General features: G+C 44.6%; 1 protein-coding gene across 2 annotated transcripts in view; it reads right to left on the minus strand.

Annotated features, from left to right (window-relative positions):
• Positions 1-1477: 1477 nt before the first annotated feature.
• The window catches only part of eif5b (eukaryotic translation initiation factor 5B), a 24614-nt gene continuing 10225 nt past the window's right edge, over positions 1478-15866 (minus strand). For both annotated transcript variants that reach the window (XM_048235120.1, XM_048235121.1), the window contains exons 7-24: positions 14319-14411; positions 14080-14169; positions 13829-13897; positions 13020-13321; positions 12232-12339; positions 11944-12054; positions 10757-10824; positions 10508-10649; positions 9600-9731; positions 9077-9259; positions 5941-6102; positions 5624-5755; positions 4905-5036; positions 3587-3663; positions 3094-3258; positions 2708-2846; positions 1807-1968; positions 1478-1681 (exon numbers count right to left, since the gene is read on the minus strand). In XM_048235120.1, the coding sequence (XP_048091077.1) occupies positions 1574-1681; positions 1807-1968; positions 2708-2846; positions 3094-3258; positions 3587-3663; positions 4905-5036; positions 5624-5755; positions 5941-6102; positions 9077-9259; positions 9600-9731; positions 10508-10649; positions 10757-10824; positions 11944-12054; positions 12232-12339; positions 13020-13321; positions 13829-13897; positions 14080-14169; positions 14319-14411 (2375 nt within the window). In that variant the 3' untranslated portion in view covers positions 1478-1573. The remainder of the gene's footprint in view (positions 1682-1806; positions 1969-2707; positions 2847-3093; positions 3259-3586; positions 3664-4904; positions 5037-5623; positions 5756-5940; positions 6103-9076; positions 9260-9599; positions 9732-10507; positions 10650-10756; positions 10825-11943; positions 12055-12231; positions 12340-13019; positions 13322-13828; positions 13898-14079; positions 14170-14318; positions 14412-15866) is intronic.

Genomic DNA, 15866 nt, shown 5'->3' on the forward strand with positions numbered 1-15866 from the left:
TCATAGATAAAACACATAATAGCCTACATCATATTATGACGGGCTACGTAATAAGCTACAGAATAACATTCAGGCCAATTAGGTAGCCTACTGTACATGCAATCTGCCAGAAAGCCACAACCGTGCTGTGCGCCCATTGCTTTCAATAACATAGTGGTGCGATTGCTGAGAATATTCCATCAAACATTGTTTATCCTGAGACAAGTGTTTTTTCCCCCACATATATTAAGCTACGTTGGTTGACTAAGTTCTGAACTACTAGGCACTCCTAAAAAAAAACTATACATTTTTGCCTTAATCGTTTATCCTAAGCATTTTAAAACAAGTCACCTGCATTTCAAAATTACATTCGACTCATTTCAGTGGCACAGCAGTCATCAGTCCTGGCATGTCATTGTTGACAGGTTCCCCCTGCTGGAAAACACGTGGTACTGTAGCAGCCTTACCATTTTCAGTCGAGTATCCATGAATGACATCATGCTGAATGATATGGTGGTAAATCAGATGCTTTTATCATGATATGGCCACTGCATAATATAATACCTCTTTTAGTATTAACACATTTAGCTTCCAACCCATACATGATTCACAACGGTCATCAACTCAGGCTGAAACCTTTCTATAAATATGCCATTTCTTTATTGGAATATTTGTTTTTTTAATCTTTTCATTACATTTCAGCTCAGTTAAAGTGTTGCCTGCATCCTCCTTTGTCCACCTGATTGTAGAAACGCCCACGAGGTGCCGGGCAGACCAGCGGGAGCACTGGAGGCTAAGTGATGGAATTCATAGTCGAATCGTTTGCTTGGTGAGGCGAGGGGATGGGGTTACCTTAGCGTTCAAAAATAACCCCGAAAATAATAACCGGAGGAGGATGGAAAAACACAGAGTAAAACACTGCTAATACTGAAACATCTAAAAAGCCCAGCTGGGAGAATCTCAGAGAGGAACCTGGAGCCCCACACTTCTGGGCCCTGAGCAGCCCCCCACACACACACACACACACACACACACGCTCGCGTCATGACCATAGAGGTGGGTGGGTGGGGGCAGGCTCTGGACACAGCAGGACAGAGGGCAGCCGTGAAATGAAAAGAGGAAAAAAAAAAAACTAAAAACTGAAGAGTCAGAAGAACAGGCACATTGGAATAGTGTGTAATTGTTTGTCTAACTGTCACTGTTAAAACAGTGGAAATAGTTCGGTTTCTCACAGAAAACACTTTTTGTCCCTCTTCTGTCTCTTTCTTGCTTTATCATTACAATCCCCACCCAGAGCAGGTGGAGGGGGAGGGGGGGGGGGGCATCAGCTTCCACACTGCAATCCCCCCCCCCCCGTGATGGTACGATGAGATGCGTTTGTGTGTGTGGGTAAAGTGTGTGTATGTGTTTCTCAAACCTTTTGCCTCCTTCATTAGAGACGTCATCTCAGGAGTGCGCAAAGATAGGCAGGGTCTATGCCTGTGTTGGTATGTATGCCTGTGTGTGTGTGTGTGTGTGTGTGTGTGTGTGTATGCCTGTGTGTGTGTGTGTGTGTGTGTGTGTGTGTGGACGCGGACAGTCATTTCTCCTGTGCTCAGATGATTTCAAAGGTCTTCTTAAGCTCCATGATGAGCTGCCAGTCGGACTTTGTCATCTCGTCACGGAACCAGTTTTTGAGCGCGTCGATGGATGCACGTGTGATCTGACCAAAAACAGACGGCAGTAGAGCAATCAGAAAACTCATCAACCAACTCAAATGATTATCACACACGGCCAAAAGGAGTCCCACAATATGCAGACAGAAGCTTGCTGCACACATTCTCCTACCTTGCTAACGATGAAGTCGGTCGCCTCAAAGTGTCGGCCGAACATCTTGGGCGACTCGCCCGGAATGGGCTCGATCTTCACACAGATCTCCTGGCCCTTCTTGGCACTCTCCACCCCTTTGTGGTTTACCTCGATGCTGGTAACGATGCCGATATCTACAAACTGCAAACAAGAGAGACATGAGCGCCAGCTAGGTCTGCTGAAAACCACGATGTTGCAGCAGGAAACCTCACTCACTTACACCAGAGACTTTCTAATGAAGAGACACAGCACTCAAAAATCCTCCATAGAAATGCATGGGTCTAGTTTGTAACGCCAATATGGCAGTGGTCTTCACATATCCCAGCCCTTCCGCGGCAAAACGTTGATACATTGAGCCGATCATGTGGTGTGTTGTGAATACATTGAGCCAATCATGTGGTGTGTTGTGAATACATTGAGCCAATCATGTGGTGTGATCTCGTCGCTGTAGCAAGGTTGGTGTCGAAGCCTTGCGCACGTGCCTTTCTGCCTAAATAGATGCCCGATAAGTGCCCAAAAAGCGTTGCAATTTGGCCGCCGAGTGGAGGGACTTGCTTAAAAGGACTTTGCTAACACTAACATGGATCTGAAGGACACAGAATCCAAACCTGTTCCAAAAACCTTTTGACAAGTTTCAGAGTTGTTTTTTTTGGAGAAAAAAAAGACTTGTGCAAAGGCCTTTACCAATGTGCATGATGACTACATGACTGATCACATGGTGTTTCATGGTGCAATGATGACTACATGACTAATCACATGGTGTTCCATGGATGCATCAGAGGCTCAGACGTGATATTCTTGTTCAAACTGGCCACATTCGTGCATGTGGTGGCACAAATACACACTAATATACAGACACACACCACACACACACTCTTACCCCTTTACTGGGCACGCAGAGTGGCGATCCCTGTTTAATGACCCCGGCCTCTACGATCACACCCATGACGATAGGGTCTCGGGAGTTGAAGATGAACTGGGGTAGGATTCGCAGTTTGCATGGGAAAACAGCAATGTGCCTGCAGAGGAAGAGAGGAAGGTCAAACACGTTCACACACACGTTAACGAGGAGGTGAGAAGGGACTAACACACATACACACACACGTACAGAGGAGGAGAGAAGGGTCAAACACACACGTACAGAGGAGAAGAGAAGGGTCAAACACACACACACACACACAGGAGTATGGAAATGGACCTTCACTAATCTCTATATACAGTGCTTGGTCTACATCCGAAATCAATTTAACCGATAGAGTTGCGCACTTGAACTCGTCTTGTTTCTGCTTCTTGTAGTCTTCCCGGTACTTGGTGAAGGCGTCGAACAGGTGGTAGATGATCTCGGCGCTAAAGATGCGCACACCCAGGCTGTCGGCCATCTCCTGCGAGTCTCTCTCCACCTTAATATCAAAGGCCAGGATCACAGCGTACCTGCAGACACACAGACACACACCAACCCAGGCTCAGCACGTAGACCACAACACACTCCCGTAGATATGTTATAATTGAAAAGGTGCCGTCTGCTCATCTAATCCAATTTCCCCATTTACAGAGCCAGGACCTGGAGAGCACGGACATTTTTTTTAACCACAAACTGTGGAAGGAGAACTATAGGAATGTGAAGAGAAGAGCTACCCATGAGCCTCTTAGGAAACTATAGGAACTACAGAAATGTGAAGAGAAGAACTGCCCATGAACCCCTTAGACCCACTACACTACTCTCCTTATATGGACAGAGCCAAAGGCAGACGCAACTCACTGTGGGTCGTGCTCCAGCATGGTGGAGGCTTTCATCACGTCCTTCTTGTGCACCGGGCCGATGTTGATGCCCGAATACTGCAATCAGACACAGGAGAGAGGCATTGGACCAGACACAGGAGAGAGGCATTAGACCAGACACAGGAGAGAGGCATTAGACCAGACACAGGAGAGAGGCATTAGACCAGACACAGGAGAGAGGCATTAGACATTAGACCAGAGACAGGAGAGAGGCATTAGACCAGAGACAGGAGAGAGGCATTAGACCAGAGACAGGAGAGAGGCATTAGACCAGACACAGGAGAGAGGCATTAGACCAGAGACAGGAGAGAGGCATTAGACCAGACACAGGAGAGAGGCATTAGACCAGAGACAGGAGAGAGACATTAGACCAGACACAGGAGAGAGGCATTAGACATTAGACCAGACACAGGAGAGAGGCATTAGACCACAGCAACACAATGGTGCACTGATGGCTACTCACATGTCCTCTGGACACATGGGTTTTAGGTAAGCTACAGTGTGTGTGTGCTAGGCTACAGTGTGTGTGTACTGGGCTACAGTGTGTGTGTACTGGGCTACAGTGTGTGGGTACTAGGCTACAGTGTGTGTGTGTGTGGGTACTAACAGAGTCAACTCCATGGTCAGATTTAGATAAGAGACGAAACCATGGACGAAACAATGGATGAAGACGCAGCAGGTCCATCCCGGGAATGTGCCAACCTGTGGCCCCACCTCGCCAGACTATTTCAATTTTCTGAACAAGTTAATGATAGTTTTCGCTTCAAGTGTTTCAATTACAAAAATAGTATTTTGTATTTAAAATATGCATTTTAAATACATGTATTAGAAATACTGCCCATCCCTGGCAACATGGTAAAAATATGAAAATGACTTGATTTTACTTCCAATTTATTAACATTAACATTTTTCATAACTCCATGTAGGATGTTTCTGTACATAAATGTTAGCACTGTGGCAGTAGTAATGCAATATTTAGAAAATGTAGGCTACTCTTGTACTCTTGATACTCAAGTACTTTTAAAAACAAGTACTTCAGTACTTTTACTTAAGTAGACATCTGACTGTTGTACTTTTACTTGTACTTGAGTAAAATTTAGCAAAGGGTATCTGTACTTTTACTCAAGTAATGAAGCTGTGTACTCTGTCCGCCTCTGGGTACTAAGCTACAGCGTGTGGCTACTAGGCTACAGTGTGTGTGGCTACTAGGGTACAGTGTGTGTGTGTACTAGGCTACAGTGTGTGTGTACTAAGCTACAGTGTGTGGCTACTAGGCTGCAGTGTGTGTGGCTACTCACAGGCACTTTGGAGGTGCGGAGGAACTCCAGCAGAGCCTCAAGGGAGCCAAGTGTGGAGGCCTGGACGTACACACCCTTCTCCTCCAGCTTGATGGAGTTCAGCGTCTGCTTCAGCTCCCGAATCAGATCATCCTGCACCAGAGAAACAAACACACACAGACTGAGAACACACACATACATACATACATACACACACTGGACAGAATATACCCTGACTCTCGAAGTGGCCTTGAGCAAGACACTGAACCCTAAACTGCTCCCGATGTGCAGGTTGGCGCCTTGCATGGCAGCCTCCACCATCGGTGTGTAAGTGTGTGTGTGTGTGTGTGTATATATATATATATATATATGTGTGTGTCATTACTCTGTAAAGCGCTTTGAGTGCTGAAAAGAGTAGAAAAGCGCTACATAAATGCAGTCCATTTCCCATTAGCATCAAGGCCTACTAACTAGGCGCAGTACACACACACAGGGCAGTGCGGCAGAGAGGAGGAGCCATCCCATCTTACCCTCAGGACGGGGACCTCGTCCCATCTTACCCTCAGGACGGGGACCTCGTCCCATCTTACCCTCAGGACGGGGACCTCGTCCCATCTTACCCTCAGGACGGGGACCTCGTCCCATCTTACCCTCAGGACGAGGACCTCGTCCCATCTTACCCTCAGGACGGGGACCTCGTCCCATCTTACCCTCAGGACAGGGACCTCGTCCCATCTTACCCTCAGGACGGGGACCTCGTCGTCCTTGTGCGCCACCAACAGGGGCAGACCTGCCAGCGTCTTCTCCAGGTCCTTCCCCAGGATCTTCACACCCTGCGCCGCACACACCTCCTTATGCTTCTCATACTGGCTCTGGAGACAGAGAAGGAGTGGACCATCAGACAAGAGGAGGAAGAGGAGGAGTGGACCATCAGACAAGAGGAGGAGTGGGCATCAGACAAGAGGAGGAGGAGGAGGAGGAGGAGAAGTGGACATCAGACAAGAGGAGGAGGATATAAACAGGGTGAAGATGAGGGGGTGTGGGCACACACACGAACCTTGACTCTGAGCTCCTTGAGTGGTGGGGGCAGTAGCAGACCCCTGATCTGGGTGATGATTGGTCCCTCCACCCCGGGCACGATAATGGTCTCACCCTCACGCAGTCGCCCGTTGATCAGGATCACGTCGATGGTGGTGCCCATGCCAGGCAGGGCTTTCACCTACGGACGGGACATTGGCATCAACACAAGCAGACAGCTACGTGCAGGTTCATATGTCTATTTAGAGCAGATACTTTTTACACAAACAAGTCAAATATTCTTTCTATGGTTAAAATGAACACTGAGAGAAAGTGGAATAGAACATTATGTCCAATATTGCAATATGTGGTTTAATGTTCTGCATCATGTCCAATATTCCAATATGTGGTTTAATGTTCTGCATTTCTTATTAGTGGGTCACTTTGACACTAAAAGGATGATTCTATGTAATGACTGTATGATATCTGTACTGTCCCTGTGTATATATGTGTGTAACTGTATTTAGAGATAAGCGGGAATATTATGACTTTGCAGTGTTTCACTGTTCTGCATGGCTGCGTCAGTAGCTATCTGCTCCGGATTGCCAGGTTGCCACTAATCAGAGTCTGATTCAGTGTAGTCCACATGAGATGGGATGACCAACGCCATCTCCCGTCAGCCTGGAAGGACACTTAAACCCTAACTATTTCCTTGTCTAGTTAGAGCAGCTGATGGATCTTTAAGTGAAGTCATGCTGTCTCTCCCTTGATGCGCATCATTGTATTGTGTTTCTGATTTTTCATACTATTGGTCTGACTGGCTGGGTCTCTTAGTTCATTCTTTATTCAGAAGACAGAGAGCGGTCCATATCACAATACAAAACATAGTAAAAAGACTGACTGCTGTAGTCATTTTATTGTATGTGTTTTTTTGTCAGAGTTCCAACATACACAGAAAGAGTATTCAAATATTAGCATATAAACTAAAAGGCCAATGGTTCCACAGTCTAGAAGTGAACCTAACCATACTCATTAAGGCCAATGGTTCCACAGTCCAGAAGTGAACCTAACTACCATACTCATTGCAGGGTTCACTAGTGTTGCAATTATGCTGTCGAATGACTCAGTTAGCCTACACATACACCTGAACATGAGATTCCTGAGTACATCAGGGCAGGTGGATACACCAACACTAACAAACATTCAGCTTGCACTGCTCCATCATGGCACTTTAAAGGTGCTCTAAGCGATGCTGGGTAACGTCACTTCTGTTGACTTTCAAACAAAACAGAGAGCTAGCTCGCTACTTCCTCCCCCTCCCTCCAGTGCTGCTCCCGTGCAATGGAAACTCTCCTAAACGCGCATCTCGTTTCTGATTTGCTGGAACAGTTTGTTATGTTTTTATGGGCTAGGTTTGCCCAGGTTATTTTGTTGCCGTTTTTGGAGCCTGGGCTGTCCACAGAGAGATCACATTTTACAGTGTATTCAGGACACAGACAGCTAGCGGTTGGTTAGGTGATGTTTGCAGTAAGTGACAAAAAATGTTTTAGCCTAAAAAACGTGTGGCATCGCTTAGACCACCTTTAAGCAGCAGCCTCATGCCATTATTATATGCCACATTGAGTTTCTGCATACTGCTTTTTTTATAGCGCCGCCACAACTGGGTAGTATATTGGGGTGCAGAAAGCTTTAAAAAGTGTGGTCTTACCAGCCAATGAACACATACTAAATTTGCAGTCCAGCATATTAGCTTGTGCATACATCATGCAGTACTTACTGTCTGTGAATGTCCTTATCATCAGACAGGTCATCAGTTATATAGTGCACTAAATATCTGACCTCATCAAACACTTTAAGCACAGTGCCAGACAGAAAGAAATCAGGGAATGACAGTTTATTGACCTCCTTGCTTCGAGCAATCATAATACTCTTCTTAGAATTGTACTTAATGTCAAAGTCTGAGCCATAGTGGGAGCAGACCCTTAGTAACTGTTGAAGGTCAGCACTATATGGACAAAGAATCACCAGATCATCTGCATACATCAGGTGGTATTCATCTGTGGTATCAAAACTACCATCAGGACACCAAACAAATGTTTCATGCTATCAATTCCTTGTGGATGTTTAAAGTTGAGATTTTCTGTGGATACTTTAATAATGAAAAATGTTCTCCAATACTATGTAACGGCACCAAACAGATGACATTCAACATTCGTTACTGGTCCAGAAAATGCGAGAGTAGGATCAAACGGTAGATCAATGTGTGAATACAAGAGTACAACCATCAACACTACTAATCTATTTCATTCCAGCGATGCGATGAGCTGACGCAGCAGGTGGCTCAACACCAGCCCTCACCTCCATGCACCCGTATATAATCAGCCCCATCGGTGGATAAAAAGGATACAGGGCCATAAACATCACCGTCAACTTCAGCTAATTACGTTGATGTTATTAGTGGGGTTGGGTATCATTTGTGTTTTATCCGATACCGGTGCTAAATCGATACTTTTAAAAGCGATTATTGATTGCGGCGGTGCCTGAACGGGTACTTTGTATTTAAATTAAAATGGTCTAAAGCATGAATTGCTTTTTTTTTTATTGATAAGACAAATTTGAACAGGAAATTGAACTGTTATATTAAATTTACTATCAATATCTCATTGCTCCTATGCATAATAGCCTACATTTAAATGTTAAAACAGCTTGCCATGGATGCACACATAATGGTAAGCTCTGCTTTCAAGTTTACCCAGTGTAGGCGGTTTGCCATAAGGTATGTTAAAACCGCTTGCCATAGAACTGCCAGGTCATGGACAATGGCATTTGCAAGTAAGCTAATCTAACAGGGACTCTTTCTGAATTACTTTCCAGTTAATTCAGTGTTCCCAAATGCTTCAATAAATTTCATGTCTTCCCCCATAACACGCAATAGTTTTGAACATGTTAGGCTACATGTCGGTGTTGAAGTGTTTAGATTCCCAGCGCTAGTAGGCATTTTAACAGCAACTATGGCTATAACTATGGCTCTCCGTGTTTCGGTGCCCAACCCTAGTTATTAGTCAATAAAATTGATTGTTTTGAACAAAGAATTCCACACCAATCACGGTTCCGGTTTACACCGGGATGACAATTCCGATCATCCCGGTGTAAAGGCATCGTCCACCGACACTCACCTCCATGACTTGTGCCCGCAGCTCGTCACAGTGTGCCAAGCGGCGTGCCAGCATGGTCTGGGTCAGCTCCACCAGCAGGCCAATCAGGTTGCCCATGCCGTCACCGGAGTGGGCAGAAGTAGGTACCAGGGAAACAAAGGTGCGGACGTCCTTATTCTCGTAGAAAAGGGAGGCGTTGAGACCCTGTTAATAAAAATCACAAAAAGGACAAAAGCACCAAATTCAAAACGGTCATCAGTACAAGTGTCGGACATACTTCACAACATCTGGAAGCAACGCTTCACAACATCTGGAAGCATCGACTTGACCTAATAAAACAGATTTTCCCATCAAATGCCTGTCATTAAATCCAAAGGCATGTGCCGTGAACTTCAACTCACACACACACACGCACACAGACCGTTCCACAGCTCCACAGCAGTGTACAATGACACACAGTGAGTGAGTGAGTGTGTGTGTGTGTGTGTGTGTGTGTGTGTGTGTGTGTGTGTTGAGTACAAAGTGGTCTAAAGGAGCCACTAACCTGCTGGGCGAACTCCACGATCACGGCCTTCGCCCTCTCGTCAAACTCGTCCTTGGTGTTCTTCTTCTGCTTCTTCAGAGTGGTCTGCACGTCTGTCTCAGGACTCTTCTTCCAGTCATACAGACGGTCGATCTAAACATGCATCCACAAACACACACACACATAAACAACAGTGTCAGAGACGGCAAACTATTTTTTTTCACATTATAGGAATTAAGATCATATATTCTCAATACATCAGGATAAGAAATGCAGATTATTTCACATTATTACAAGTTCTCTTCCACCATGACAATGTGCCTCTACTGTGCACAATTTTGTTTTTAAAAATGTATTTTTATTTTTTTCCTGATAGAACAGTGAAGACAGACAGGAGTCCAGTGTCACAGGATGCTTTACAGCAGCTTTACAGCATCACAGGATGCTTTACAGAGTCACAGGATGCATGCAGCCCTTACAGCAGTGGGCAACCCAAATCCTCCTAGCACTGCTAACAAATGGACATGCTTAATCTAGCACCTACCACAACCTTCTTCTCCATCCTGGCTATCCCGCTCCTTGTTCCCTTGACTTGAAGGAGAACTCTGGCCATTTTTCACATAGATCTCTGTTTCTTGAGAGCACCGTTTCTTGTGCTAACTAGCTCGAGTTGCTGCAGCCAACAGCTAAAGAGCTAAAGCAGCCAACAGCTAAAGCGGCCAGGCACTTAGGGGGGCATCTTTAAAATCACTGGAGCTTTCCTTAACTTCACTAGTCAATGCCAGTCATACGTATAGCTGCACTAACGTTCTCATAGCACTGGACATTGACTGTTCCCTTCTTTTGTATGTTGCTTTGGACAAAAGCATCAGCTAAATGGCGAACTGTAACGTAATGCAATGGATAACACATGCAGGTGATGACCTCACCTTGTTGAGGGCGACTATGAAGGGACACTTCTTCTCCTTGAGCAGGTTGATGGACTCGAGCGTCTGGGGCTCCAAGCCGTGCATGATGTCCACCACCAGGATGGCTATGTCACACAGAGAACTGCCCCTGTTCCTCAGGTTACTGCACGCAGGGACACAACACACAGGGAACGGTCAGCATGGGCACCCCCCACACACACACACACACTTATTCATTTAGCAGATGCTTTTATTCAAAGGTTTACGTACCTGAAGGACTCGTGACCAGGCGTGTCAATGATAAGCATTCCAGGAATCTTGACGTTGTCCTTGTCAAACTAGATTGCGGACGAGCGCAAACACACACACACAGTTAGCAGGACATTGATTTATTCTTATTATGATGTATTCTAGTAATAATAATAATAATAATAATAATAATAATAATAATAATACTTTTCATGTGTCTATCACAGTGCCACACAAAAGAAAGTAGGTTCATAGCCTGCGTACAAAAATAAAAACACCAAAAGCCCAAGATTCCATAACCTAGGTCAGAGAGAACAACCAACGTTGTTCAACCAACAACCAACCAAGGGAACATCTTAACAGTCTTCTGTAATAAACACTGCGTTCACTAAATAGGTTGTTGGTGTTTCGTTTTATGTGTAGAGACCCTAAGCAAGCTACTGACGAGGTTTGGTGCTGTTTTGAACAATATTACTGGTTAAAAAAATATATATTTGGGAAGCGTTTAGCTTACTGCCCATAACTAATCCACTGTTTGCGATTTGGGGCTATAGCATATACCAGGCCAAGCTCTGTAGTGGTTGATCAACAAAAATGTCTCCACGGCTTATTTGATGTGTTTTAATGCAGAAAAACCCCCCTGTGTCAATTTTCGCTGGAATTACACTTTAAGGCCATTTCAGACTACTATTAGCAATGACTACTATTAGCAATGACTACTGGAGATACAGCCTGACTGTGTTAGTAAGTGTACAAAACACTAAAGCAACAATAACGCTTGCGCTTTACAGTAAAGGGGGCTTTAAAAAAATGCGCTTTACAGTAAAGGGGGAACCTGACTAACCACCACCAATATCTAGCACCCAGCTGGGTGATGCACAGCAGCCATTATGCACCATAACGTTCACCACACCCCAGCTTGAGGTGGAGATTGAGGGAATGAATGAATGAGCCAATTACACTGGGGGATGATTAGGGGGCCAGATTGAATGTGCCAGGCTGGGAATTTAGCCAAAACACCGGGGAACCCCCTACTCTTTGTGATAAGTGCCATGGAATTCCCCTGGGGATCAATTAAGTATCTATCTATCTATCGGATCTTTAATGGGTCACAGTGAGTCAGGACCTCAGTTAAATGGGTCACCCAAAGAAACGACACTACAAACAGATTCTTGTAACTACTTCAAAAACGTTGAAAGGCTTCTTACATTCTTGACCATCTTGGTCTGTTCCATAATGGTGTCCAGTGGAACGTTGGTGGCACCGATCTGCTGGGTGATTCCTCCCGCCTCACCATCCTGCACATGGGTGTGTCTCAGCTACACACACACACAGATTAGATAAGACGTCAGCGCAGGAGTACAACAACACATGCACAAACACACACACACTCAAACTCGCATGGGCACACACACACAAACACGCACACAAACAACAGACTCATGGTCTGGGGTTAATTAATACTGACAGGACAAGCAAATAATTGGCATGTTCACCTTATCCAGGATCTTGGTCTTTCCTGTGTCGACATGGCCCAGGACACAGATAACCGGCGCTCTCAATTTGTCCAGGTTAATATTCTTCAGGTTGTCTTGTCGTCGTTTCTGATGGTGCAAAGAGAATAAAGTGACTCAGACAAGACCGCATTAAAACAGACACTATCAAGAGAAACAATGTGAATGTGTACTCAGTACGTTAGTAGCCCTAAGCCCTATCAAATTATACCCCTTCCTCTCCCCTAAAGCAATGTGTTGATTGGCTCTCACTTAGACTTACTCTACAACAACAAACTGCTTCCTCATTTAAAGAACCAGAACTGAATATGCACCAGAATTCCTTAAGCACACATAGAACAGCAGAACTAGTACTAATATGAGCAACATAGAACAGCAGAACTAGTACTAATATGAGCAACATAGAACAGCAGAACTAGTACTAATATGACACACACAGAACAGCAGAACTAGTACTAATATGAGCAGCTAAAACCATTACATAGCATGATACTTTTGTGTCAAAACCGTTAAATAATGTGATACGTTTGTGATAAAACTGTTACATAGCGTGATATGTTTGTGATAAAACCGTTAAATAGCGTGATACGTTTGTGATAAAACCGTTACATAGCGTGATACATTTGTGACAAAACCGTTAAATAGCGTGATACATTTGTGATAAACCCGTTACATAGTGTGATAAGTTTGTGATAAAAACCGTTAAATAGTGTGATAGGTTTGTGAATATATAATTGAACGTGTGTGCGTGTTTGCACGCGTATGTCTACCTCGATGCGTCTCTTGGCCTTGTCGTAGAGTCGCTCCTCTTTGGTGCGCCCATCATCAGAATCACTCTCGCTACTCGAATCCGAGCTTGGCTCTTTCTCCGCCTTCTTGGCACTCTGCGTCGCCTGCGTCGCCGGTTTCTCCTCCTCAGCCCCATCACTCTCCTCTTCATCCTCCTGATCCTCCTCTTCATCGTCATCGTCATCCTCCTCATCCTCCTCCTCCTCGCTGCCGTTCTCAGCCTGTGGTGCTGCCGTCTTCCGCGGCTGAGTCTCCTTCACCTCTATGTGAACTTTCTTCAGCTCTGCAGACAGACAGGAAAATAAAGAGAGACAGACAGACAGACAGACAGACAGACATGGAGCATTTAGAAGCTGCGCTGTGTAGTTCGGATCTGTTCAGATTAAACCATAGAGATTCTGAATGTCGGCAGGCGGTTCAGTTGGAACGACAGGTACAGTAGGCCTACATCTTCATCAGCATCTGACCACGTCCCATCTGATTGCTCGTCTTCTTTGCTGTTGCTATCGATGTCAATCTCTGTTGTCCGTTCTCCAAAGAAATCCGTAGCCAAAGATCATTTACACCTCACAAACTTTAAGGCTGATTTTCTCAAAACTTGTTTTTTTGCTGAGACGATAGCTTTCACATTTTGGGTTGGCTAAATGGAATTGAACAAATGACCCCTTGTTTTAAACCCTAAGGTCTGTGAACTATGAATATCCAATAAACACTGGACTCATTTCGTGGTGGCCCGCCCCATTTGTCAAAATAATTCTTTCATCCTGACAAGCCTGGGAAAACCTTTCACCTTTGTCTTCATCACTGGCGATGGCCTCCCAGTCATCCACGTCTGCAGCCTCTGGCTTCGGTTCCTTTGCTGGGGAGAAGCAACAGCACAACGTCAATACAAATCTGTATTCATTACAAACAGCAACACAGCTTTAATTCACAGCTGTATTCATTACAAATCGATGGTTATGCATGTAACCACGATTCTATGAGAGTCTATGAAAGATCAAACATCACCTAGGTTACGGACGCTAGGCTGGATGAAATTACCTGCTTCCAGTTTGGGCGTGTCCACCTCCATCTTCTCGACTGTGATAGGCTCTGCCGTTACTGGTGTAGGTGAAGTCACCTCAGAGGTTTCTGCAGTAACAATATTCAAACAATGAAGGGGAAGGTCATTTGGCTAATAGCTTTACAAAAAACTGGCCTGCGATTGAGAGTGTGTGTGTGTGTGTGTGTGTGTGTGTGTTGTGTGTGTTGTGTGTGTAAGAGTGTGTGCGTGTTCTCACCTTCAGGAGTCTGAGAAACAGGCTTCTTTTTTCTCTTGTCCCCATAGATGGGCTTCTTCTTTGGCAATGAGTCTTTGGATGGCACCTCAATACCTAAAGATACACAGTCAACAGTCAAAGCTCCTCTCCCATATAGCGTGGCCGTTAACGCTGTCAATTTGTATGCATTCAATACGTTCCAGTTCATAAGTTCGAACTCCATAAATCAGCAATATCCTTAACGCTGACTGGTAATATCCTTAACCCCGATTCATTCGGGAGACTCAACACGACACAGAAGAGGACCTAAGGCCATAAACATATGAGAATGCTAGACTGACAGGACAGGACAGGACCGCAGGTCATAAACATGAGAATGCTAGACTGGCAGGACAGGACTAGGGTTGCAAAGGGGCGGAATATTTCCGGTAAATTTCCGGAAACTTTCCGGAAACTTACCATGGGAAGTTAAGCTGGGGAATTTTGGAGATATTCAAAATTGGAAACTTTCATGGAATTAAAGGAAATTATGGGAATTAATGGGAATTTACGGGAATTAACTGGGAATTTTGGGTAATTCATACAAACTGTTTATATACAAACATTAACATTTTGTTTAAGAATAAACAATATGATTTGCATGTTAAGTATTTTAAAACAGCTTAGCATACAAAGCTAGCTAGCATGCTAGCGGGAATCCCGTTCTCTGCCTATGGTTTACTAGCGTGCTAAACTAGCAACACTGAACTGCCCAAGATACACCACTCAACAAAAAAAATTTCCCACGCACATGAACGCACCATAGGTTTCCTTTATGTCTAGCCTATGCTGATTGCTGTGTGCATGTGATTGACTTATGTGCAGGGTAGAAATTAGAGCTGAAATTGCATTAAATCAGATTGTTTTAACTAATATTATGCTGCAAGATGGGGTTTTGTCCACTACATTTAAGTTCCCTGTTATAGACTAGCTTGCCATATTAGAAATTCCCAGTTTATTCCCATTAAATCCCGTTTATTCCTGTTAATTCCCATATATTCCCTTTAGTTCCCATGGAAAGTTTCCAACTTTGAAAATTCCCGGAATTTTGCAACCCTAGACAGGACCTTAGGCCACAAACATATGAGAATGCTAGACTGGCAGGACAGGACCTCAGGCCACAAACATATGAGAATGCTAGATTGGGAGGACAGGACAGGACCGCAGGCCATAAACATGAGAATGCTAGACTGGCAGGACAGGACCTCAGGCCACAAACATATGAGAATGCTAGATTGGCAGGACTGTGACATCACCCTTTCACTAACGATCTTTTTCAAACCAGGAAACTGTCCAACTTGGGGGGACATATGTGGGACAAGGAAGTATTTCCCCCATAGACTTCCGAAGTTCGCCTACAAAAAGGAACCAAATCTGCCATTTTTGCCCATATAAGGAGATCCGGGATGGCAAGTTAGCTCTGAAGTAGCAAAAATTGTGGGAGTACATAATTTTGTGTAAGCTCTAACGGGACGGCTGAAAACCACATGTTCATATCGCTGGTCTGCTTTAGCTTAACACTTTATAAAT

The sequence above is a fragment of the Alosa alosa genome, chromosome 23 (assembly GCF_017589495.1).
Source record: "Alosa alosa isolate M-15738 ecotype Scorff River chromosome 23, AALO_Geno_1.1, whole genome shotgun sequence".
Lineage (NCBI taxonomy): Eukaryota > Metazoa > Chordata > Actinopteri > Clupeiformes > Clupeidae > Alosa > Alosa alosa.